The sequence below is a fragment of the Carcharodon carcharias genome, chromosome 17, assembly GCF_017639515.1.
Source record: "Carcharodon carcharias isolate sCarCar2 chromosome 17, sCarCar2.pri, whole genome shotgun sequence".
NCBI classification, from domain to species: Eukaryota; Metazoa; Chordata; class Chondrichthyes; order Lamniformes; family Lamnidae; genus Carcharodon; species Carcharodon carcharias.
Genome location: NC_054483.1, coordinates 81,047,831 through 81,075,349, shown reverse-complemented (window position 1 = coordinate 81,075,349; position 27,519 = coordinate 81,047,831). Strand labels below are relative to the sequence as shown.

The window sequence follows — 27,519 nt, the reverse complement described above, 5'->3', positions numbered from 1 at the left end:
CGCTGCCATGGCGGTCCCGGTGCAGCGGTTGAGCCACATCGCTTTTCATGTCGGTGACAGTGAGCGCCTGGCCCGCGATCTTATCTGGCGCTACCGTTTCCACCTGTGCGGCAGGCGGGCGACGGAGCGGGCCAGGCAGCTGGTCCTGCGGAGAGGCTGTGCCGTGTTCATGGTGAACGAGAGCCCGGGAGGCCAGTACCTGGAGCCGGGACCCCGGGGTCTCCTGTACGATGTCGTTCCCGCCCATGCGGTGGACAGCGCCTGTAACGTGTCCTTCGAGGTGAAGGACGTGGAGCGGGCGACGCTGCTGCTGGACCGCCTGGGCTGTCAGGTCCTTGTGCCCCCGAGGCCGGTGGAGGACGAGCTGGGCGCGGTCACCTACTCGGTGGTGCGGTCACTGGTCGGCAACGTGTCTCACACTCTGATCGACCGAAGCGGTTACCGTGGGGACTTCCTGCCCGGCTTCGGGCCTCCGCCTTCCCCCGGGGGCCGGGCTGAGCAAGGGGCAGCCGGGGGGCCGGTGGCCATCACTCATTTCGATCACATCACCTACGCGTGCCCCCGGCAGCAGAGCGCCCACATCATGGACTGGTACCGCCGCTGCTTCGGCTTCCAGCGTTTCCTCATCCACCGGTGAGTGAGCGAGCGAGCGAGTTTGAATGAAAGGAGCAATTGCTTCTAACCGCTCTTCACCTACTGCGAACTACTTTTGAAATGCAGCGATAGTTACGTAGATAACCTGACTCGTTTAAAAATGCCATTTAATAACCACAGATCCAAGTGCTCACCTGTGAGCCCTGTCAGCCTCACTGTTTAAGGCTGAGCGGCAGTTGCACACAAGACAGACAGTTTACAGGCGGACAAATGGATCTGTGTTTATTAAGTAGCTCTGTACCCGCCGCAAAGGCTTTTGAGATATTTCTGCTCCTCATCACTGCTGTTTGAAACTTGATTTCTACCCTTGTTCCCTCCAGACTCAACCCCACCAGCCTCTCTGCGGCCTCCCAAGACGCAGCTGATACAAACGCCATATTCTCTGTCACTTAGTGGAAGCACACGTGGCCTTGAGACAGACAGAAGGTTGTGGTTCCTTCTCACTACAGGGACTTGTGCACAAAATCTATGTCTGTGCTGGAAGTGCAGTCCTGCGGATGAGATGTTAAACTGATGACCAGTCAACCCACTTTGACAGATGCAATAGATCCCATATGGCAGTACAGGTTCCAGCTGATTGGCAAAAGAACCTGGGGGAGATGAGAATTTTTTTTACACAATGAGTGGTTAGGATTTGGAATGCACAGCCTGATCTGGTGATGGATATAGATTCAGTAGCAGCCTTCAGTAGTTCTGTAGAAGAATCATATTGGACCCAACATTAGCTCTGTTCTCTCTCCAGACACTACCAGCCTTGCTGAGTTTTTCCAACACTGTTTTTATTTTAGTTCTCCAGCATTCTCAGTATTTTGCTTTTATTTACATAAGGAAGGCAGTGTAGGTAGTGTGCCACAACTGCAGCATGTGGGCATTTGTGAAGAGATCTGTGAGCCCACACAACCACATCTGTGGTAACTGTCTGCATCTCTTGCTAAGAGTCGTTAAGCTGGAGTCTGAGGCACTCACATTGTGGGGCATCAGCGAAGGAGATAGTGACCTAAACACTTTGATCCAGGAGACTGACAAATTCTTTGGATTATGAAGTGTTACAAGTCTGTTTAGTGGTCATGGACAGACGGATGTGACTGCGAATCAGGCAGGTGCAGTGTTAGAAGAGCCTCGGCCTTTTCCCTTATCCAGCAGGTACGAATTTCTTTCTACCTGTGTGGATGAGGACAAAGTTTGCAGGGTGGTTGAGCAAACTCAGTGGCACTGGGGGCCATTCAGGTTGGGGGAGTGAAAAATAATGTGATAGTGATAGGAGAAAGTTTGATCAAGGTCTCTGCAGCCATGACGTGAAGGTTGTGTTGCCTGCCTGGTGCAAGGATTAAAGACCATGCAGTGGATAAGAACTTGATGTGGGGTGGGGAAGGAGGTTCGTGGAAGGATCCAGTTGGCATGGCCCACATGGGAAACAACCTCAGGCAGAATGAGGAATGAAATTCTGCTGAGAGAGTTTGTAGGTTGGGATCCAAATTAATAAGCAGAGCCTCAAAGGTATCTTTAGATCTTAAAATCTTTGGATTACCTCCTAAGCCATGTACAAATTGGCATATGGTCAAGCAGGTAAGAGAGTTGAAGGCGTGGCTCAAAGAGAGAAATAGGAACTAGGGCTTTCAATTCATGGGACACTGGCACCAGAACTGGGGAAAGTGGGAGCTCTACTGTTGGGACAGGCTCCATTTAAACTGTGATGGGACCAGTGTTCTGGCAAATCAAATAACTAAGGCTGTATATAAACTAAAAAAGGTGGGACTTGTTGGGATGGAAGATTTGAGTGAAGGGAAATGTATAAATTTAAAAGAGGGCAGTGTGATAATTTGGGTAAAGTGTGACAAGAAAGGACAAAAAATTTAGCAATAACAATGTTTCAGTGAACAGGGTCAAATTAGGGAGAAGTAGTAGAAAGGTAAAATTAAACATGCTTTATCTTACTGCACAAAGCATTTGTAATACGATAGATGAATTAATGGCACAAATAGAGATAAAATTGGGTTTTGAACTAATAACCATTACAGATGTGTTGTTGCATGGTAATCCATGACACTTTGGGAAAAAAAACAGAAAAGTTGGAGAGTAGCCCTGATAATAAAGGTTGAGGAAGAATCTTGACTTGGAAGAGTAGGAAGTAGAATCAGTGTGGGTGGATTTAAGAAAAATTGAGTCAGAAAGCACAGATTGTAGTTTCTAGACTCTCTAACTGTTGATGTTATTAATTAAGATTTTGTTAATCAAGAAATAAGAGGAGCATGTAACAAAAACAATGCCATATATATGCTGAGCAAATCAAATTGGCAAAAAAAAAGTTTGGGAGATGAGTTCATGGAAAGCATTTGAGACTGGCTCCATTGGGACTTATTGCTGTATGTTCTAGGAACCAGTCAGGGAAGAGGCTGTTTTTTTGCAGTGAGAATGGGTTATTTACTAATCTCATGGTACAGGTTCCACTAAGAAAGAATGATCAAATCTCATCGAGTTTGAGAGCAACCTACATAAGTCCAAAACTGGAATATTGAGCTTCAAGCAAATTATATAGATATAAGTTGCCTAAAGTAGATTGGAAAATTAGATTAAAACTTATAATGATAAATGAGCCAAGGTGAACATATAAAGAAATATTTCATAATTCTCAACTAATTTATATTCCATTGAGGAAATATAAACTCTACTGAAAAAAGATTCAAAGTTTAGAAAGTTAAGGATAATAGGTTAAAACAGAGGCTTACAATATTGCCAAGAAGAATAGTAAACCTGGGGTTTGGGAAAGTTGTAGATACCTGCAATGGATTACCAAAAGGAAATTGATAGTGGTAGAAAATAGAATGAGTAAGCTAGTCCAATATATAAAAAGGTTGTGTGAGGACTTTTACAAATACGTAGAAAGGTATAGGGTAGCAAAAATAAACGTACAAGTCCTGTGGAAGCTGAGACTTGAGAAGTTGTAAAGGAGAAAGTCAGAGATTTTCTACAGCGAAGACATAAAATGTTTAAAATATAAAGCCCGTACCAGAAATGGTGGGGAACCAAGGGTGTAATGAGAAAAAGTAACTTAAAGCCATTAATATCAATAAAGAAAAAGAAAAGGAGAAATTGATGGGACTGAAAACGACAATTCCCTAGGACCTGATGGCCTACATCCTATGGTTCTAAAAGATGTGGCTGCAGAGATTATGGATGCACTGACTATATAAGCTTCCAAAATTCTCTACATCCTTTACAGGCACGTAGACTGGAAACTAGCAAATGTAACACTGCTATTCAGGAAGGGACAGAGAGGGAATACAGGGAACTACAGGCCAGTGAACTTGACAGTAGTCATCTGGAAAATGCAGGAATCCATTATTAAGGAAGTGGTAACAGGATATTTAGAAAATCATATTAGGCATAGTCAGCATAGTTTTATAAAAGGGAAATCTTTTTACTCAAATCTTGGATTTTTAGGGATATAACAAGCAAAGTAGGTAAAGTGAAATAAGCAGCATTTCAAAAGGTGCCACAAAAGGTGGGTGGACGAGTTAAGGACTCATTGTGTTGGGGGTAATACATTAGCATAGGTAGAGGATTAGCTAATGGACAAAAAACAGAGCAAGATTAAAGAGATCATTTTCAGGTTGGCAGGTGTTACTAATGAGTTGCCAAGAACATGAGTGCTGGGGCCTTGGTTATTTACCATCTATATTAACAACTTAGGTGAAAGGACAAAGTGTAATGTATCTGACGATACAAAGCTAGATGGGAAGGATAGCTGTGAGGGGACACAGACTGATGTTAATCTGCAAGTGGATGGGTTTTGAAAATCAGGACCAAAAAGTCTGCAAAGGGATTTACACAAGTTAAGTGAGTGGGAAAGAAGGTGCCTCAGGGTAATGTCTTAGGGCCAACTATCTTCAGCTGGTTCATCAATGACCTTCTTTCAATCATAAGGTCAAAAGTGGGGATGTTCGCTGATGATTCACAATGTTCAGCACCATTTGTGACTGCTCAGATACTGAAGCAGTCCACATCCCAAATGCAGCAAGACCTGGACAATATCGAGGCTTGGGCTGACAAGTGGCAAGTAACATTCGTGCCACACAAGTGCCAGGCAATGACCATCTCCAACCAGAAAGAATCTAACCATCGCCCTTTGATGTTCAATGGCATTACTATCACTGAATCCCCCACTATCAACACCCTGGGGGTTACCATTGACCAGAAACTGATATGAACTAGCCATACAAATACTGTGGCTACAGGAGCAGGTTAGAGACTAGGAATCCTATGGCGAGTAACTCACCTCCGGACTCCCCAGAGCCAGTCCACCATCTATAAGGCACATGTCAGGAGTGTGATGGAATACTGTCCACTTGCCTGGATTAGTGCAGCTCCAACAACACTTAAGTTTGACACCATCCAGGACAAAGCAGCCCTCTTGATTGGCATCCAGTAAATGAATTCTAAAAAATGGACTATAATGTAGGCAGAATAGAAAAAGATTTTTACTAAAACACGTGAAACTATTAGGGCCCATAACTTCCAAGCTCCAGGGCATCGTACCTTGCTGGGGTGGGGGCAGGTTGATCTAAGGATTTGCTGGGTAGTCCTCTCAGATATCCCCATGTCATGATTTCACACCAAAACCCCTCCCATGGGATCCCTGACAACCCACGGAAATCACCCACATCCCCAAAACCCCATGGGACCCACTGACTATGCACCCTACCTGGACATCTCACCCCGACCACTTGACTGCTCTCCTCAATACACCACCACACCGTGCTCCCTGACTGCACCCCGCCCCGCGCTCCCTGACTGCAACCACTACCGCGTTGTGCGACTGCACCCCACCCACGCTCTCCGACTGCACCCACCCCCGTGCTCCTGGACTGCAACAACCACCACGCTCCGCGACTGCACAACCCCTGCACTCCCTGTACCCCGCCAGGCGCTCCCCGACTGCACCCCCCCCACGCGCTAGCTGCACCCCCCCCATGCGCTCCCCGACGGCACACCCCCCGTGCGCTCCCCGACGGCACACCCCCCGTGCGCTCCCCGACGGCACACCCCCCGCGCGCTGCCCGACGGCACACCCCCCCACGCACTCCCCTTGATGCCACCCGCTCTCCCCCTGACGCCCCCGTCCTCCCCCCGACGCCGCCCGCACTCTAAGCGATGCCAGCCGCCCCCCCCGCCCGTGCTCCCCCCGATGGCACCCACCACCCGCGCTCTACGCGATGCCACCACCCCCCCCATGCTCCCCCCGACGGCACCCACCCCCCCCGCGCTTCCCCCAAAGTCATCCGCCCCCCCATGTTCCCCCCAATGGCTCCGGCGCTCCCCTCGACTGCACCCGCACTCCCCCTGAGCTTCCCGCCGACGGCCTCCTCCCGACGGCATGTTCTCCCACCCGCCCCCCCCCCCCCCCCCCCCCCGACTGGATACTTTTTCTTTTAGATATTTAGAAATGCTGAATAATATTCTCAACACAGACTCTTATGTCCACCATTCAATTTTTGCCTAGTTGGAGTTGTACACCGGAGCCACCATTTCTATTGTGCTATGCCATTTTGCCTGTTTTGAGATGTGGGTGTTTGTCTGACCCACCTCTCTTTTCTGTAACTTATTCTTACATTCAATCACATAGCCTCATTACAGGAAACCAAATACTGTTTGTCTGGAAAGAAGCATGATGTAAAGTATTAGCTGACTATTGCAAGTCCATAATTGTTCAGCCTGCTTATACAGGCACCTATATTTTTCACCTTGCTGAAGGTTTGTGCCCAGTAATGAAAGTCACTTTCATGACTTTCAGACAATTTTGGAAGCTTGTCAGCAGCTATTTTGATATTACTGCCAGTGTTGTGGAATCTGCCCTGTAGTGTAAATAGGGCAGTTCCGTAGCACTGGCAGCTGAAGTCTATTATAAAAGCAATTCCACTAGAAGCACTATGTGCTACACAAATCATATCTGAGGCTCTTTAAAAAAATACTCATCATTCAGTAATTTCTTTATTATCTGGTATTTGTCTGCCCCTCTTTATTTGCATTCTAAAATCCATTCCAATTTCTATTGCTATTTATTTATTTTCTTTTCTCCAAGTGCCATAGCCATTTTGTATATTAAAGGTGTTATATAAATATATTTGCTAAATAATGTAATTTTACAATCAACAGAGCTTTTCTTGAGACATTGTATGCGTAACCTTCTTTTGTGAGTAAAGCACCAAAAATCTGAAGCTTTATGTTTTGAATAATCTGAAATGCAATGGTATCATCTTTCTTTTTGACAATTTCAGAAGTGACGATCTAGATGATGGTTATGTTATTGAAGGAAATAACCAGGGACTGCGCTTGACTGCTATGGAGTACTGGAAATGCAGTGAGGTTGGCATGTCCATGCCTACAATTGAAGAAAAGGAATTAAACTGCAAATTTGTGATAGCTGAGTCCTTAGCCAATCAAGGTACAATATTATTTACAGCATTGGCACCTAAGTAATCTTCACAGACCTTACGTACTTGCGCTTGATATAACAAAAAAGTTGAGCGCCAGCATTGCATTTTAAGGCGAGGATAAATTCAGACATTCCTCACCATGCTAATTCCTTTCAATGCTGATTTTAGATCTGGTCATTGAATGCCTTAATTAAATTAATCATCTGGATATAATATAAACCATTTTTGTTTCAATTAATTGAGAAGTCTAATATAACCTTTAACATTTCTTTCCCTGTATGAGTCATTGACAATAATGGATACTAGTGACATTCCATGTAATTTTCAACACAAGTCTCCATATTTTAAAAAAAGTGCAAAAATTTATTTCAGGAACTACCAATCTAACATGAGTAATGGAAATAGTTTTTAGAGAGCATGCTGGAAGGTAACCTATGTTAATAGTTTTAAAAAATCAACTTGAGTTTAGGTCAGGAAGATCCATTTTGTTTCAACATGATATAATGTAGGAACACCCTATAAACTGATTTAGCTAGATTTTCAATAATCTGCTGACAAACTTCTACATGATGGACTTTGATGCCAGGGTGGAACATGGAACTGGATAAAAATAAATCTATCAAAGCATAGGAATTGAAGAGTAATCTGAGAGATGTGGTATCAGAGTGTAGTGAAACTGAGTCGTGTACCTCGGATCAATACTGGGCTTGCTATTACTTCTGTACAACTATGTAGTAAATTATCTGAATGCAGAAAACAATTGTAAGTTTGCTAATGTTGCAGACCATGTTAAAATAGGAAGAATGTAGAACTAAAATGGGTGGAGCTAATAAATAACAAGGCAGAAACCACTGGGATAAAGGCAAAATACTGCAGATGCTGGGAATCTGAAACAAAAACAAAAAATGCTGGAATAACTCAGCAGGTCTGACAACATCTGTGGACAGCATCTCTGCACAGATGCTGTCAGACCTGCTGAGTTTTTCCAGAAAATGCTGGATGTAGTTTATAGGTCTTCTAACAGTGGTTAAAACTTTGGACTGATTATAAATTGCGTAATTAGAGGAATGTGTAACAATGATATGCAATAATTGTAAGAAACTTCAACCTTCATTTGACTAGGCAAACTAAATTCACAAAAGTAACTTGGAGGACAAGTTAATGGAATGCTTTCAAGGCAATTTTCTAGAGCATTATGTCAAGGAGTCAGTAGGGAAGATCTGGTATTGTTTGATAAGGCAAGGTTAGTTAATCAGTATTTTCTGGGGAAGAATGATCACAATATGATGGAATTTCATTTAAGTTTGATAGTGATTTGGTTATGTCCAAAACTAGGGTCTTAATTTTAAATAAAGCCAGATACAGACCTTGTAGCCTGGTATGGTCTGTCAGTTTTATTTGTCTGTTTCTCAGAACTCAAGAGTTCACTGTACACATGAAAGGTAAATGAGTTATTATTCATCAACCCATGAGGACATTTTTCAGTTAGTAGTATATGTGTGATTACCTGTAGTTACAATTGGAAATCAGGTTTACTTGCAAGTGTTGATTGAAACACAACTCGAACAACAAGATAAATCAATGGTTCATTCAGTTTACAAAATCTGATACAAAACGAAGTCTGTACTATTCCACTTATTCCACAGTGATGATTCTTTGAGAGGCAAAGCTTCCATGCAGTTCTTTGTTAACCTCTGCCCATGCAACAGTATGAGGCAACTGCAGAAATGGCCAAAGTGTTCCAGTATTTATTTCTTTGTCAAACAAGCTATTATTGGAGTGCTGTCAAATCAACACAATGGCTTAAATACCTGCTACAACAGACTCTCATGCTCAGTGGATTAGCAATCTCAGCTGAGTTGTTGTCTTGTAGTCTGGTAATTAATATCAATTGCCTCTAACAACTGGGTGACTATTATTCACAAATATAAAAGTTTCTAGAGAGAGCACACCAGCATTTATGCCTGTATCAGGCAAGCTTTTGTGGTGGTGTCAAAGCAATCACCAGGCTGAAGTGCCTGCGAGGAATGGCAGAACCCTTTTCCTGAAGGCATTAGTTGGTTGGGTTTTTATGAAATTGTTAGATTTCATGGTCAAATTTACGAATTTGCTTTTAAAGCTTGCCATGTTTGGATTTGAGCACATGACTTCTGCATTGCTACAATAAACACTACCCAATAGATACAAAATAGTTCTCGAAATAGAGATAGTTACACTCCGTAGAGAGGAATACAAAAGCATCTGCAGCTTTTCACTTTTAGGGAAAGTTTTAAGAAACTCCTGTTGCTAGAAACAGACTTCTAGTCTGATCATTCATATTGTCCTTCTCTCTTTCTCCCCACCAACTCACACCATTCCTGCCTCTCCTTACTCTCATCCGTCCTCATGAAAAATATGTGCTGTACTCCCATATTAGGCACCCCTGCACACCAAAGGTTTCCACATCCAGCCAGTGCAATCCAAGCTCTCCCATATCTAGCACCGTGCTTCAACTCCTTCTCACCTCCAGTGCGACATGTCCCAGTATCATTCTTCTATTGCTCCAATACCCTGACTGTAATTACCCCTTGTGTTATTACGTTCTCCCAGACCTTTGTATGGTCAATATTTCCAATGCTTGACCATGCTCCCAAATCACAAGCCATTGTGCTTCCCACTACTGCTGCACAGGCTTCTTCTACCTATCTAGGTAATCTTTGAACCCATCTTTCTCTGTATCCTGGGATTTAAATAAACAAGATAAAATTAACTACATAGTTACTACAAATTTTTAATTGTAATCAGGACCACTTTTTTAGCTTCATTGAATGCGAGACCAAAAATATCTCAATGTTCCCACAATACTCTAAATAAGCAATTTTACTTATTAATAACCATAAGTCATTATATACGACATGCTATGCTAAGTGTAATTAATGAATGATGTATTGTATAAATCGAAGCCCTTTTTCTTAACACGGAATTAAGCACATAGATTCCTGTCACTGTGAATACTACCACAAACATCTGTGCATCCAATGAGGGCATCGGGATGCAGGCATCCTGGCTAGGTTAGCATATATTGCCCATCCCTAATTGCCCTTGAGAAGATGGTGGTGAACTTCCTTCTTGAACCTTTGCAGTCCATGTGGTGTAGATACACCCACAGTGCTGTTAGAAAGGGAGTTCCAGGATTTTGACCCAGCGACAGTGAAGCAACGACGATATATTTCCAAGTCAGGATGGTGAATGATTTGGAGGGGAACTTCCAGGTGGTGGTGTTCCCATGTATCTGCTGCCCTTGTCCTTCCAGATGGTAGCGGTCATGGGTTTGGAAGGTACTGTCTAAGGAGCCTTGGTGAGTTCCTGCAGTGCATCTTGTAGATGGTACACACTGTTGCCACTGTGCATAAGTGGCGGAAGGAGTGAATGTTTGTGGATGGGGTCTCAGTTAAGCTGGTTCCTTTGTCCTGGATGGTGTCAAGCTTCTTGAGTATTGTGGGAGTTGCACTCATCCAGGCAAACGGGGGAGTATTCCATCACAGCCCTGACTTGTGCCTTGTAGATGGACAGGCTTTAGGGATTCAAGAGGTGAGTTACGCACAGCAGAATTCCTAGCCTCTGACCTGCTCTTGTAGCCACAGTATTTATATGGCTAATGCAGTTCAGTTTCTGGTCAATGATAACCCCCAGGATGTTTATAGTGTATTGTTGTGCTTGTGTGTTCTTTGACCTTTTTGATTTCAATACATTTCAAAACAGAGAAGTATGAGATTAACAATTAGTGCAAGTTTAGCTCTGCTTTCAGCTATCCCTGTTTAAGGTCCAGCACAGATCTAAGAAACATGAAAATATGTTATTGGATATCTTTCACAATATTTTTGTATTTTTAGGTAAAAATCAAATTGACACATTTTTGGAGCAGCACCATGGAGCTGGGATACAGCATGTGGCATTGTACACAACTGACATAGTTTCAACTTGCAAGTCCCTTAAAGATGCTGGCGTTCACTTTTACTCACCCCCTTCTGGGTATTACACTGAGGTACAGCACTAGTGCTAGTCAACAACTTTGCTGATCTTCTAAGGAAATAAAATTAAATTGCAATTATGTCAAAAGAAAATGATGAAAAATAGCAATACTATTACTTACCTAAAATCAATTTTGAGTGGCATTGACGTTGTTAATGACTGTTTACTTTAGTATTTAAGATTATATTTGCGACTTTATATTGAGTTGATATAGTCAAGCAGCAATACGTTTGCACTAACTACTTGGAATGGTTAACTTTTGAATAAGTCACTAACTGACCATTTTATTTGCTCATAATTTCTTTACACAAAGTGTCATCAATGCATTGATGGAAGAAGCATTTCTTAAAATTTAGCACTTTGGAACAGTGTTGTAAGTCAATATCACTAACTTGCCACCAATATGGCTATGGTTAAACTGTTTTAACTACATGCACTAATTTTAGTAGAAAGTGCTTTACGCAATACAGATACTTGTATTTCATTACATTTGCCATTATCCGGTGCAAAACTTTGTCGTCTTTCTCTTCCACTGAAGGTTGAAATGTTAGCATGAATTTATCAGACACAAGATAGCTTGCTGTAGCTTTTGAAATTTTGTTCAATAGTTGCAAGCTATTGTTTGACTTCATCAAACTGTTTGCTGAGAGTGTAGCCTTGCACAATTCTCACTATACCCACTTATATTCTCCATCCACAATGTTGTTAAATGCTGCTTGCCTTTTGTCATGATATGTCCTGTTGGAGCCACTCATTCTTTCTTCTTGCTTGCTTTCTTCTGATGGTGTAGAGCTGTAATTCTGTTTGATTGAGCTGATCATAATGACAGCTCCCTTCCAGTCTATACAATATTACTAGTGTTTCCATGATGCTGAAGCCTGATATTACACACCATTTTAACAGATAAGCAGTAACCAAAGAAGTAGTGTGCAAAGCCAAAAAAGTCACTCTGCTTTACATCTTTTATTTTACCAAAAAACCCCAAAATTGTTAAAGTACAAAAGAATATGCTATGCAAATATGAATGTTACAAACATACAAATGATGAGCAGGAGTAGGCCCCATGACCCCCTTAAGTCTGTTCCACCATTCAATAAAATCATGGCTGATCTGATTGTAACCGCAACTTCACATTCTCACCTACCCCATATAACCTTTCACTCCCTTTCTTATCAAGGATCTATCTAGCTCTGTCTTAAAAATATTCTGAGACTTTGTTTCCACTACCTTTTGAGGAATAGCATTCCAAAGACTTATGACCCGCTGAGAGAAAACATTTCTCCTTATCTCTGACTTAAATGGGCGACACCTTATTTTTAAACAGCGACACCTAGTTTTAGATTCTCCTACAAGAGGAAATATCCTTTCCACATCCGCCCTGTCAAGACTATTCATTATCTTATATGTTTCATTCAAGATACCCCTTTCTGACCCTTCTAAACTCCAGCAGATACAAGTCTAGCCTGCCCAACCTTTCCTCATAAGACAACCCACCCATTCTGGGTATTAGTCTAAAAAAACTTTCTTATTCAGAGCATTGAGATCACATGCCCTATTACTCTTTTTATGCACTAATTAAGAAAGTAATCAGCCACATCTGAATTCCAAATTAACATCTAGCTTGTAGCTAACATTAGAAAACACTGCTTTATGAGCCATTTAATAATGCACTGATAAAAATAGAGAGTTGAAGAGACTGTCCTCCTAAGTAGCTGGCAAGCTACTAGGATGTTATTGTTGATCTAATGCTGAATAGTCTATTGTGGTTACTTAGTGATGCACACAACTTCTGTTTAATAACACTTACTGGTGTCAATAACTTCTGCTTGTGATTTTCCTGTTACTTGACATATATGACAGGTTCTACAGGATTTGACTACATCCCTATGCAATCCTGACCAATAAAAACCTTCTGTATCTTTTCCTGTGTTTTCCTAATTCCTAAATGTCCCCCCCATTGGAATTTCATGAGCAATCCTCAGAATTTCGTTTCTATAACCTAATGGGATAACAATCTGATGCACCTCCCTCCAGCTTTCATTTGCTGAGACATGATCCGACCACCACTTTCTCATTAATATATTCCCTTGAAGATAATAACATACTGGAATACACTTTGCATTGGTTTCTGAAGAAGCTTTCTGATATAACTTTTAATTGCAAATCATTTTTCTGTAACTCCACTAATCTCTTGAATTAAACACTTCAACTGAACTGTCCTGCATTCCTTCCTCCTGAACAATGTTCAAATACAGTGCTAGCTAATTGAATTTCGACAGTCTTCTTGCCTTTGAACTGCCTGCTTATCTTGTTTGTTTTGTTCTTCCCTATGGGCTTTTGATCTCGTTATAACGCAAACAGGAAATAATTCAGGATGTTCCTTCTGTAGCACTTCTGTTGAAAACACTTCTACAGGCTGCTCAATTACCACAGGATCACCCACATTTGTGATCCAGCTATATCAGTACCCAGAATTATTTGAATCCCTGCAATGGGCAATTTTTCCACCACTCCAACTATAACTTCACCCATCTTCCATCTGCTCTTTAAATTTACCTTCCACAATGGAATAGATTTAGCATCTCCATGAACCCCACTTATTATTACTTTCTCCCGTAGCACGCCCTCTGAACAACAAATATCACTATTCCACAACATTAAGGATTGACTAGCCCCTGTGTCTCTAAAAATTTTAATATCTTTACCTACTCCACCCTCTACACATGGAAAAACTTTCTCTTCACATACAAAATCTTTAAATATTTCTGCAACCTGCTCCTTGGAATTCTTTTGAGTAAACTGTGAACACATTCCCACTTCTTTACCATTCAGTGATTCTGTTTCACCTGTCCACAAACCACTGGTTTCTCCTGTGCCTGAACCTCAGAACCCACGGTACTTTAACCTCCAGAGCTTTTCTGTACCCCCGTAATCCCTACAGATTTTCCCTGCAATCTCCAACTTCGTGTGCCCTGCTTTATTACAATGAAAACACCTCAATTTTTGAATGTCACTTCTACCTTCAGCACCTTCCTTTTTGTTCTGAGAAAAACCTTCCTGGGAACTTCCAGCTACTCCTCTTCCCTGACTACTTGCCTTCCTTTCATCTTCCCACTTTTTATCCTTTTCCAGCTTGAAAGCATGATGGAAAAAAGGTTTAGCTCTATGAACTAACTCATAATCATCAGCTGTCTCTGCTTCTTGTCTTACAGAATCAACCCTCTGTTCCTCCACATGAGTTCTCACTACCGAACAGGTTAAATCTTTAAATTCTTCCAAAAGAATGACTTCCCTAAGAGTTGCATAGTTGTCTCTATATTTAATGGTGGTATCCACTGGTCAAAATTACTTAGTTTAACTCTTTCAAACTCAATATAAGTTTGCCCAGGCTGTTTTCTCATATTCTTAAATTTCTGCCTGTATGCTTCAGGAATCAACTCATATGCACTCAAAATAGCTTTTCTCACCACATCATAATTCCCCGACAATTCTTCTGAAAGTGGAGCATATACCTCAAGCCCCCTACCTAACAACTTAGACCTAACAACTATGGCCATTTCATCTGCTTAGCTAGCTTCACAAATGAAATAAAGAATGCTTCAATATCTGTTTCCTCAAACTTTGGAAGAGCTTGTACTAATTCAAACATATCCCTGCTGGGTTCTACTCTAGAGACAAATCCTTCCTCACCTACTGACATCTCTTTTCCACCTGCCAACATTTGCAGTTGGAATTCTCTCTCTCTTTCTTTTTCTCTTTCCTGCTTCTCTTATCTTCACAATTTCTAATTCCCTTTAAAAGCTATTTCTCTGTCCTTTGCTTCAAATTGAAGCTTTTTCAGTTCATTTTCTTGCTCAAATTCTAGCGTTTTTATTTGTAACTGACGCCTCACTACCTCCAGCTGTGACTCACTAATCTCAGGTTTCACTTCCAACTGTAGATGCTGTGCTATACTTTTAACTATATCTGATTTCCTAGCTCTCACAATTAACCCCAGTTGTAACTTATCTGCCAACTCTGTTAACTAACTTTTGGTTATTCTCTCCAACCCAATCAGAGTTATCTCTTCTACTCCCAGTCAAGTCTTAGCAACTACCAAAGCTATTTTGCAGTCTTAGCACTTCTAAAAAAGCTCACTAACTCCTGAATTCAAAGTGCCTCTCGTATTTGTAAGCTTTATGATTCACCAATTCCTAATCAATCAAGGAATTAGAAATAAAATGTATCCCGGCACAAGCCCTAATTGTTATGACCGATGCAGTTGGTAAAGCAGAGTTATTGAAAAATCCCAGAGGCAAACTTTAAACAACTGTCATAACCTATAATTTTAGTGTTATGTTTGAGATGTGACTCTAAATTTAGGAATCAAAACACCAGTTCTTGAGGTTTTACATTAAGCCAAATTAAACATTTTATTAAATTACACAGGTTAAAATAGATGTACATATGGCTACAAATTATTACTGTTATAACTTTTAACAAATTCCCAAACTAATCTCCATCAAGGTAACAGCAACCCATAGACTTAGCCAGACACCAGGCAAAAACTTGCACCGTACAAATTCAAAATGAGGTTTTTTTCACTGAGGTGTCAACGTGGTGAAGCTATAACACAGGACTACCTGCTTGCCGAACAACATAAGCAGCAAGTGATAGAGGTAAGTGATCCCACAACCAACAGATCAGATCTAAGCCCTGCAGTCCTGCCACATCCAGTCGTGAATGGTGGTGGACAATTAAACAATTAATTGGAGGAGGAGGCTCCACAAATATCCCCATCCTCATTGATGGAGGAGCCCAGCACATCAATGCAAAAGATAAGGCTGAAACATTTGGTACAATCTTCAGCCAGAAGTGCCAAGTGGCTGATCCATCTCGACCTCCTCAGGAGGTCCACAGCATCACATACCAGTTTTCAGCCAATTCGATTCACTCCAAGTGATATCAAAAAACGGCTGAAGGCACTGGATTGTGCAAAAGCTATGGGCTGTAACAATATTCCGGCAATAGTACTGAAGACTTGTGCTCCAGAACTTGCTGTGCCCCTAGCCAAGCTGTTGCTTCTACCTGGCCATGTGGCAAATTGCCCAGGTATGTCCTGTCTGCAAAAAGCAGGACAAATACAACCCGGCCAATTACCACCCCATCAGTCTACTCTAGATCATAGTAAAGTAATGGCAGGGGTCATCAACAGTTCTATCAAGCGGTACTTGCTTAGCAATAACCTGCTCACTGACGCCCAGTTTGGGTTCCGCTAAGGCCATTCAGCTCCTGACCTTATTACAGCCTTGGTTCAAACATAGACAAAAGAGCTGAACTCCTGAGGTGAGAGTGACTTTTCATCAAGGCCACGTTTGACTGAGTGTGGCATCAAGGAGCCCTAACAAAACTGGAGTCAATGGGAATTGGGGGGGAAAACTCTCCATTGGTTGGAGTCATAAGATGATTGTGGTTGTTGGAGGTCAGTCATCTCAGTTCCAGGACATCACTGCAGGAGTTCCTCAGGGTAGCGACCTTGGCTCAACCATCATTGCTTCATCAATGACCTTCCTTCCATCATAAGGTCAGAAGTGGGGATGTTCCCTGATGATTGCACAATGTTCGGCACCATTCACCACTCCTCAGATACTGAAGCAGTCCATGTCCAAATGCAGCAAGACCTGGACAATATCCGGGCTTGGGCTGAAGAGTGGAACACAAGTTCCCGGCAGTCACTATCTCCGAGAGTGAATCTAACCATTGCCCCTTGAAGTTCAATGGCATTCCATTGCTGAATTCCTCCACTATCAATATCCTGGGGCTACCATTGACCAGAAACTGAACTGGACTAGCCATATAAATACTGTACCTACGAGAGCAGGTCAGAGACTAGGAATCCTGTGATTAGTAACTCACCACCTGACTTCCCAAAACCTGCCCACCATCTGCCAGGCACAAGTCAGGAGTGTGATGGAATACTCTCTTGTCTGGATGAGTACAGCTCCCACAACACTCAAGAAGCTTGACACCATCCAGGACAAGCAGCCCGCTTAATTGGCACCACATCCACAAACATTCACTCCCTCCACCACAGTAGCAGCAGTGTGTGCTATTTACAAGATGCACTGCAGGAATTGACCAAGGCTGCTCAGACAGCATCTTCCAAACCCACGGCTACTATCATCTAGAGGGACAAGGGCAGCAGATACATCAGTACACCACCATGTGGAAGTGGAATAGGTGGAATCTAGTGTGAAACATGAGCCACTTCATGCTCCTGATTATACTGACATGTAACATATAAGGACCACCAGCCAGCAACACTTTCTTGGCCATAAATATCTATATCCCACACAAAGGGAGAAGGAAAGTAGTGGAATAATACTAACGTTCTTGTGATCTAACATTGGATTTTTTTGTGTCCTTTTTAGATTTCTTTATAATGTTGTACCATATTTTTACACTATCCTTTTGTGAGTATAGGGTTGTTAGAAATATTGAACATTACAGGCAGGTTGTATGATATTTTCTAGCAGCTGGGAACAACCAACACTTTAGAAACTAGATTTTTTTGATTGACAGAAGAAAACCTCATTTTCTACCCCAGTTTTAAGCATATTTAATAAAGTTAATTGCAAACTGTTTTGTTTTGGCCCTATTCTCAATTTTTGATTTTGTTTTTAGTATCTATTTAGAAAGTCCAAATTTTTACTTTATTTCCATCACTTGTCTACAGTCATTTTCTTTTCCCACAGACAGTGAAATGCCAGGAAATCATGAAAGCAGGACAAGACCCAGAGCTGCTTTCACATTATGGCATTCTTCTGGATTCTGAGGTAGATGATGAGCATTGTAAAGGTGAAGCTAAAAGTCAGGGACCAACTAACAATAAGAAAAGGTTTGTTTTCTGTGAACCAAAGTTTTGGGAAACTTTCTGGTCAGTTAAACAGTAAGTCTGTATAATTAAATGAAGCTTTGAAGGCAATAATCTACTAAAGTAACCATTTTTAATGAGTGCTTTCTAATTTTCATCTTGGGCCAGAAACCATGGGTAACCTCCTAAATGCACTCAATATTACTGCCCTCAGGAGAGTGCAGGAATGGCATAAGGATATCCTGGAAAATTGTGTACAGTACTGGTCTCCTTATTTAAAGAAAGATCTAAATGCGTTAGAAGCACTTCAGAGAAGCTTTACTAGACTTAATACCAGGAATGGGCAGATTGTCTTATGAGGAAAGGATGGACAGGTTAGGCTTGTATCCACTGCAGTTTTAAGGGCAAGAGCGACTTAATTGAAACTTTTAAGACTCTGAAGGGTCTTAACAGGGTGGATGTGGAGAGGATGTTTCCTCTTGTGGGAGAATCTAGAGCTAGGGGGTCACTGTTTAAAAATAAGGGGTCACTCATTTAAGACAGAGATAAGAAGAAATGTTTTCTCTGTGGGTTGAGAGTCTTTGGAACTCTCTTCCTCAAAAAGTGGTGGAAGCAGAGTCTTTGAATATTTTTAAGGCAGAGCTAGATAGATTCTTACTTAACAAGGGGGTGAGCGGTTATCTGGGGTAGGCAGGAATGTGGGGTTGAGGTTACATTCTGATCAATCTGTGGTCTTATTAAATGGCAGAGCAGGCTCAATGGGCCAGGAGACCTACTCCTGCTCCTAATTCATATGTTCGTTTGTACCAGTATTTAAAACTTAAGTAAGGGCAAACCATGTAGACATGGAAGCTGAGCTGGCTGGAGTGAACTGGGATACTAGGTTAGGGGATAGATCAATAGAGAAGCAGAGGCAGATATTTAAGGGGATATTTCAGAATGCTCCGAATAATTATATTCCTACTATAAAGAAAAATTCTAAGGGGAGGACCTGCCATCCGTAGTTAACTAAAGAAGTTAAGGAAAGCATCAAACTTAAGGAAAAAGCATACAGCTGGGCAAAGAAGAGTGGCAGATCAGATGATTGGTCAGAATATAAAGAATGGCAGAGAATAACTAAAAGCTTAATCAGGAGAAAGAGTATGAGCAGAAGCTAGCTAGAAATGTAAAAATGGATAGCAAGAGTTTCCATGGGTATTTAAAAAGAGAGTAAGTAAAGTTGGTCCTCTAGCGCGTGACAGTGGGGAGTTAATAATAGGTAATATGGAAATGGCGGATGAAATGAACAAATACTTTGCTTTTGTCTTCATTTCAGAGGATACATAAAACACTCCAGTAATAGCTGCAAATCAGGAGGTGGAAGGGAGAGGGGAACTTGGTGCAATTATAATCACTAGGGAATCAGTACTGAGCAAACTGATGGAGCTGTGGGCTGACAAGTCCCCGGGTCCTGATGAACTTCATCCTAGGGTCTTAAAAGAGTTGGCTGATGAGGTAGTAGATGCGTCGTTGTTAATTTTCCAAAATTCAGTAGATTTCTGGAAAGGTTCCATCTGACTGGAAAGTAGGAAATATTAACCCCTCTATTCAAGAAAGAGGGAAGGCAGAAAACAGGAAACTATAGGCTAGTTAGCTTGATGTCTGTCATGGGGAAGGTGTTAGAATTGATCATTTAAGGAGGTTATAGCTGGTCACTTAGAGAAACTTGGAGTAATCGGGCAGAGTCAGCATGGTTTTGTGAAAGGAAAATCGTGTTTAGCCAATTTATTGGAGTTCTTTTAAGAAGTGGCATGCGCTGTGGATAAAGTGGAGCCTGTAGTCGTGGTGTTCATGGATTTCCAGAAGCCATTTGATAAGGTGCCACATCAAAGGTTATTGTGGAACATAAAAGCTCATGGTGTAGGTGGTAACATATTAGCATGGACTGAAGATTGGCTGGCAGAAAAGAGAGAGTATGCATAAATGGGTCTTTTTCTGATTGGCAGGATATGACGAGTGGAATCCCGCAGGGGTCTGTGCTGTGTCCTCAACATTTTACAATTTATATCAATGACTTAGAGTGAAGGCTTAGGGAGTGAAGGCATGGTAGCTAAATTTGCAGATGACACAAAGATAGGTAGGAAAGCATGTTGTGAAGAGAACATAAGGAGGTTGCAGACGGACATAAGTTGAGTGAGTGGGGAAAAATCTGGCAGATAGAGTATAATGTAGGAAAGTGTGAAGTTGTTCATTTTGGCAGGAAGAATAAAAAAAGCAGAGTATTACTTAAATGAAGAATGGCTGCAGAATTCCAAGGTGCAGAGGGACCTAGGTGTTCTAGTGCATGAGTCACAAGAAGTTAGACTGCAGGTACAGCAAGTAATTAAGAAGGCTAACTGATTGCTATCCTTTATTATGAGAGGAATCAAACATAAAAGTAAGGCTGTTATGCTTCAGTTATACAGGGCCTTGGTGAGACCACATTCAAATACTGTGTGCAGTTTTGGTCTCCTTAAGGAAGGATGTAAAGGTGTTGGAGGCAGTTCAGAGGAGGTTTACTATATTGATACCTGGATTAAGTGTGTTGTCTTATGAGGAAAGGTCAGATAGATTGGGCTTGTTTTCACTGGAGTTTAGAAGTGTGAGGGGTGACTTGATTGAAGTATATAAGATCCTGAACGGTATTGACAAGGTGGACATGGAAAGGATGTTTCCTCTTGTGGGTGAGCCCAGAACTAAGGGGCACTGTTTTAAAATTAGGGATTGCCCTTTCAGGACATAGATGGGGAGAATTATTTTCTCGAGCCTTGTGCGACTTTGGAACTTGCTGCCTCCGAAGGCATTGGATGTGGGATCATTGAATGTGGGATCAAAGGTTATCGGAGGTAGATGGGAATGTGGAATTCAAAATACAAACTGATCAGCCATGATCCTAATGAGTGGTGAAACAGGCTCCGGGGGCCGATTGGCCTACTTCTCCTATTTTGTATGTTCATATGATAAACAAATTACAGAAATGTAGGTGACTGTTGTGATAGAAGTTGGAATCTTGACAACATGAAGCATAGAACCTGCATTTCACACATTTAAACCTGATACATTTGCAAGCTGCAGTCCTTTGACCACATGTCTGAAAAGTATAAAAATTTGTACTTCTGTTTTATTATCTGGGAAGAAGCTTTATTTTACCTTTTGTAATCCCTTCAGAGAAATAGACTATAGTGATGAGCAGAGACCAGATGCTTTCCAATCCATCTGATTAGAAATTTTGTGTAATTACACTGTGTAATTTGACATACTGTCTGCCTTTTCTCATTTTATGATTCTGTATTCACATTAGTAATGGAAATCTCCTACATAATCTAGCCATGCTAGAGCACATCCGCAGCTCACTCAGAAGTAACTCTCTGAACACTACCAGTTACAGCACCATAATGTTTTATCCTAACTGCAGAGAAGTTAGGTATTAATGTTCTTTTTCAACATTTAAGTTTTCAAAAAATGTGTATGCAACTTTTAAAATGTCATTATCCTGGTAAGAATATAACACTGATAAAAGATAATGCCATTTTGAGGGTAGTCCAGCTTTCCCTTTTTTGGGTTGCTAATTTTGGTCATCTAAGGATTTTTTGATTTTGAAATGAATGTATAATTGTTTACAAACTTGAAGTTCCAAATCAAGCAAATGTTTGGTACTCGCTGATTATGAAGGTGTTCTTGGGCTGCAGTTCTGTTCCTCAGTCCAATGCTCAACGATTCGTTGGCCTGTTCCTCTTCCCTGCTGTTGCATCCGAGTATTGGTGCAATTCCCCACAGCTGTTCCTGGTATTTGTTTTATGATCGCTGCCCTATTCTTTGCATTTCTTCCCAAGCTGCTTGTGAGTACATCTTTCTACCTGGTTGCAGAGCAGCATGGGTGTGGCTATGTAATGTGGGAAGTAAAACTTAGTTTGGTTTGTTTCATAATCAATATTGCAGTTTGGAATTAAGTTTATTTTTGAGTGCATCTTTATAACCAAAATGTTTGCTTTGTTGTAGATATCTAATGCAAATGTTCACAAAGCCAATCTTTTCTGAAGACACACTTTTCCTTGAGCTCATTGAGCGAAAGGGTGCCTCAGGATTTGGAGGAGGAAACATCCGTGCACTATGGAAATCTGTTCAGACTTGCATGGACCAGCAGGAGAACAAGAAAATCGGCAAAGAAATATCAGCTAGGAATGGGTTTGCTAATGATGCGAACAGCTGAAGACTGCTGCATAGCACCTGGCTCAATGACTCCCCAGCTATCTTCTGGTAGTGGGTTTCTTCTAGCTGCCTTGCACAGAAAAATAACTGCCCTGTATAAAGGCACCGTTCGTAGGTATTAACAACTGATTTAACCAGACTAGAAAGATTGAAGCCTATAATCCATTTATCCATATCGTGAAATTTTCCAGGGCCACATGAATATGTTTAGATGGATTTAAAGTGTTTTTTCCTGAACTTGGCTGAATGCAGGAGTTCCCTAACTGTTGTCCCCCTTCCACACTGCTTCAACCAGTGAGGCTGGCAGAGTGGGCCAGACAGCTCTGGTTTTCAAAATGTGAATCATTTGCACTAGCTTTTAAGCTTGGATCCAGTTAACTTTTTAATTGTATGATTCAGTTAGTTGCATTTGTCTGGCTTCTGCCAAAAAGTCCTATACTCATTTATGTGTTTTCCAGGTGATCTATCTTTTTTCCCCCTAACTCGTTGGAATTAGATACACTGGCCTGGATTTGAGGTAATAATCACAGTCAATGTTCACAGTCGTGATTCCACTGAAACTGGCAGCAACTTCTTGAGTTTGCACATACGCCGAATAACATGGAAATTCAGAAGTTTCTGTCAGTGATTCTACCCTTCCCCTAACAGGTGCTCTGTTGAAGTTCCCCCCAGACTACAGTCAATGGGAAATCAATGAATTGATAAGAACTTTTACTCTGAGGCGTTTAGTCTTGCTGTAAAAACTTGTGAAAAATTGCTTCTTATTTATTGAGGTGTAACTGGGTTTTAATGGTGTACTAACTTCATAATTACAGCTAAATATCTTCAATGGCCCTGAAAAACTTAAATTTTATAACTGCAGAATGTCAAATTTTTCCAATGATTTAAAAAAAAACCTTTTATAAAACAAAAATTTTTGAGTTTGTCTAACTTTGGATTATGATAGAAACTAAAACAATCATAATTTATTTTGCTATCTGAAAATTTAAATTAAATATGAAGGATTTTAAGTGCCTTTAACTTACTGGGTTGCTTCAATGTGATTGGCTGTTTACCTGCTTGTTGCCATCACCGCTGCTGGATGCCAAGATATCCCCTTGACTTAACGCCATATATATAATTTTGCAGATTTGCCCTAATACAGAATCTCTTAATTCCTTTTACACAAGTTTCCATCCACATTAGAAAAAATTCACATTAGAAAAAATCCACCTTAGCTGCACTCTCATCTGTGTCAGAAGATCATTGGTTCAAATCCTACACTCAAGACGCCATAGAATCATAGGGCTACATATTATGGGAGGAGGGCTTATTAACAAGCTTAGTTAACTCTTGATTATTTATTTTGAATATGGTGGGCAGGCTGCTGATTTCAGCATCCATCCACCTACCACTTTATGGGGGTGAGCTCAGGGGTGGGTGGGAAGGTGATGGGCTTGGAACCGCTCTGTTTTATGTGTCCACCTGACAAAAATAGGCCCATAGAATGGTTACAGCACAGAAGAAGGCCATTCAGCCATCATGTCTGTGCTGGCCCTCTGAAGGAGCAATTCACCTCGTGCCACAATCCTGTCTTTTGCCATCACCCTGCAAGTTTTTCCCATCCATATAATAATCCAATTCCCTTTTCAACCACACTCTCAAGCAGTGTATTTCAGATCCTAACCACTTGTGTGAAAACATTTTTTAGTGCAAGACAAAAAGCTTCGACAGCATGTCTCTCTTTTCAGCAATGATAAAGATTTTCCTCATGTTGCCATTGCTTCTTTTGCCAATTACCATAAATCTGTGCCCTTGTGTTCTTGATCCTTCCACCAATGAGAACCATTTCTCTATATCTATTCTCTTCAGACCCCTCATGATTTTGAATACCTCTCAAATCTCCTCTCAACTTTCTCTTCTCCAAGGAGAATATTCCCAACTTTTCCAGTCTATCCACATAACTGAAGTCCCTAATCCCTGGAACAAATCACAATGTTTTCTGCACTCTCTCTAATGCCTTCACATCTTTCCTAAAGTGTGGTGCCCAAAACTGGACGCAATACTCCAGTTGAGGCCAAACCAGTGTTTTGTACTCACTTAACATAAATTCCTTGTTTTTGTACTCTATGCTCCTATTGATAAAGTCCAGGATGCCATTTGTTTTATTAACCACGCTCCCAACCTGTCCTGCGATGTTCAATGACATATGCGCATATACATCAGGTCCCTCTGCTTCTGTTTTATATTGTGTCTGTGTTCTTCCTACCAAAATGAATCACTTCACACTTCTCTACATTAAGTTTCATATGCCACCTGTCCGCTCATCCCACTAACCTGTTTGTGTTTTTGAAGTCCTACACTATCCTCCTCATGGTTTACAATACTTCCATGTTTCATATCATCAGCAGACTTTGAAATGGTGCCCCGTACGGCAAGATCTTGGACGTGAACACATAATTTAAGCTGACATTTCAGTCTGCATTAAAGAATTGTTGCACTGTCAGAAGTATCACCTTTTAGTTGAGATGTTAAACTGAGGCACCATCTGCCCAGTCAGGTGGATTTAAACCATCTCATGGCATTATTTGAAGAAGAGCAGGGAGTTCTTCCAGATCACTAAATAACATTGCTTCAGAAAAACATAGTTTATCTGATGATTAATCTCATTCCTATTTGTGGGATCTTGCTGCTTGTAATTTAGCTGATGTGTTTCTCTGCATTACAACATTGACTCCACTTCAAATGAAGCATCTCAGCTTCTACCCTATCAAGCCCTCTTCAAATTTTATATGTTTCAATGAGATCGACTCTAATTTTTATAAACTCATTTTTAACCTCAATCTCTCTTCATAGGACAACTGTGTCATCTTAGGAATCAATCTAGTGAACCTTTGTTGCACCCCCTTTAAGACAAGTATATCCTTTGCTAGGTACAAAGATCAAAAGTACACAGTATTCCAGGCATGATCTCAGCAAAGTCATATACATTTCCCGCAAGACTTTCTTACTCTTCACCTTTATTGCAAGGAGTTGAAATACAACATAGCATTTGCCGCCTTAATAGTTTGCTGTACCTGCATGTTTATTTTCTAATGTTCTTAAACGCACACCCCACCAAAGATCAACGTTTCTCTCAATTCTACCTAACAAAGTAAATAACCTCACATTTCCCCACATTATACTCCATTTGCCTTCTTGCCTGTTCACTTAACCTATCTGTATCGCTTTAAAGCAAATAGGTTTTTAATGAGTTAAAATCTCACCCAGAGTTAAAATTAGGTTCTTTATTTCCTCCTCACAGCTTACTTTCTCGCTTAGTTTTATTGTCAGCAAACTTGGACACTCAACACTGGGTCCTTTCATCAAAGTCATTGATTAGCTCAAGTAGATATACAGAAGAGACTCCTTTTTGATTTCCTTCTTCGGCGACCTTGAATTAGAATCATAGTGAAGTAGAGATTGGATCTATGTCTTCCATATGTAAGGCATGCTTGTGCTCTATATGCTGTTCTGAGATCTTTTTAAATCAATGTAATCAGGCTGCAGCCTATTTCTCTTTTTAAAAATAAGGTTTCCCTAGGATGGGGAACATTTGTTTACAATACTTGTACTGTGCTTGAAAATGATCACTAGCCCTTGTCTGTAAAACACTGTAATTATAGAAGGTTCTAGGTAGAGGACTCTTGACCTAATCCTTTATGCACACTTGAAATACATACCAATGGAATTTGCTTTTTGATATATATTTAGTGCTTAAAAGTTCAGAACTGTTAACTTATTAAATATGCTACTGTTGTAGCCAAGTAACTTGTTGGGAACAAAAACAGAATTACCTGGAAAAACTCAGCAGGTCTGGCAGCATCGGCGGAGAAGAAAAGAGTTGACGTTTCGAGTCCTCATGACCCTTCGACAGAACTTGAGTTCGAGTCCAGGAAAGAGCTGAAATATAAGCTGGTTTAAGGTGTGTGTGTGGGGGGCGGAGAGATAGAGAGACAGAGAGGTGGAGGGGGTTGGTGTGGTTGTAGCGACAAACAAGCAGTGATAGAAGCAGATCATCAAAAGATGTCAACAACAATAGTACAATAGAACACATAGGTGTTAAAGTTAAAGTTGGTGATATTATCTAAACGAATGTGCTAATTAAGAATGGATGGTAGGGCACTCAAGGTATAGCTCTAGTGGGTTTTTTTTTTTATATAATGGAAATAGGTGGGAAAAGGAAAATCTTTATAATTTATTGGGAAAAAAAAGAGAGGGGGAAACAGAAAGGGGGTGGGGATGGGGGAGGGGACTCACGACCTAAAGTTGTTGAATTCAATATTCAGTCCGGAAGGCTGTAAAGTCCCTAGTCGGAAGATGAGGTGTTGTTCCTCCAGTTTGCGTTGGGCTTCACTGGAACAATGCAGCAAGCCAAGGACAGACATGTGGGCAAGAGAGCAGGGTGGAGTGTTAAAATGGCAAGCGACAGGGAGGTTTGGGTCATTCTTGCGGACAGACCGCAGGTGTTCTGCAAAGCGGTCGCCCAGTTTACGTTTGGTCTCTCCAATGTAGAGGAGACCACATTGGGAGCAACGAATGCAGTAGACTAAGTTGGGGGAAATGCAAGTGAAATGCTGCTTCACTTGAAAGGAGTGTTTGGGTCCTTGGACGGTGAGGAGAGAGGAAGTGAAGGGGCAGGTGTTGCATCTTTTGCGTGGGCAAGGGGTTGTGCCATAGGAGGGGGTTGAGGAGTAGGGGGTGATGGAGGAGTGGACCAGGGTGTCCCGGAGGGAGCGATCCCTACGGAATGCCGATAAGGGGGGTGAAGGGAAGATGTGTTTGGTAGTGGCATCATGCTGGAGTTGGCGGAAATGGCGGAGGATGATCCTTTGAATGCGGAGGCTGGTGGGGTGATAAGTGAGGACAAGGGGGACCCTATCATGTTTCTGGGAGGGAGGAGAAGGAGTGAGGGCGGATGCGCGGGAGATGGGCCGGACACGGTTGAGGGCCCTGTCAACGACCGTGGGTGGAAAACCTCGGTTAAGGAAGAAGGAGGACATGTCAGAGGAACTGTTTTTGAATGTAGCATCATCGGAACAGATGCGACGGAGGCGAAGGAACTGAGAGAATGGGATGGAGTCCTTACAGGAAGTGGGGTGTGAGGAGCTGTAGTCGAGATAGCTGTGGGTGTCGGTGGGTTTGTAATGGATATTGGTGGACAGTCTATCACCAGAGATTGAGACAGAGAGGTCAAGGAAGGGAAGGGAAGTGTCAGAGATGGACCACGTGAAAACGATGGAGGGGTGGAGATTGGAAGCAAAATTAATAAATTTTTCCAAGTCCTGACGAGAGCATGAAGCAGCACCGAAATAATCATCG

The 27,519-nt window shown here is 41.6% G+C and overlaps 1 protein-coding gene across 2 annotated transcripts; it reads left to right on the top strand.

Moving 5' to 3' along the window:
• Positions 1–23,033, top strand: hpdl (4-hydroxyphenylpyruvate dioxygenase-like). Of its 2 annotated transcripts, XR_005945680.1 has the most exons (6): positions 1–633; positions 6,930–7,096; positions 10,961–11,112; positions 14,312–14,355; positions 17,838–17,976; positions 21,970–22,097. XR_005945680.1 is itself a non-coding variant. In XM_041209969.1 (5 exons), the coding sequence occupies exons 1-5, from the start codon at positions 8–10 to the stop codon at positions 22,178–22,180; spliced, it is 1,299 nt and encodes a 432-aa protein (XP_041065903.1). In that variant the 5' UTR covers positions 1–7; the 3' UTR covers positions 22,181–23,033. The 2 variants fall into 2 exon arrangements, 1 of the variants encoding a protein (XP_041065903.1); XM_041209969.1 differs by lacking the exon at positions 14,312–14,355 and having other exon boundaries at positions 17,834–17,976; positions 21,970–23,033.
• Positions 23,034–27,519: the final 4,486 nt, after the last annotated feature.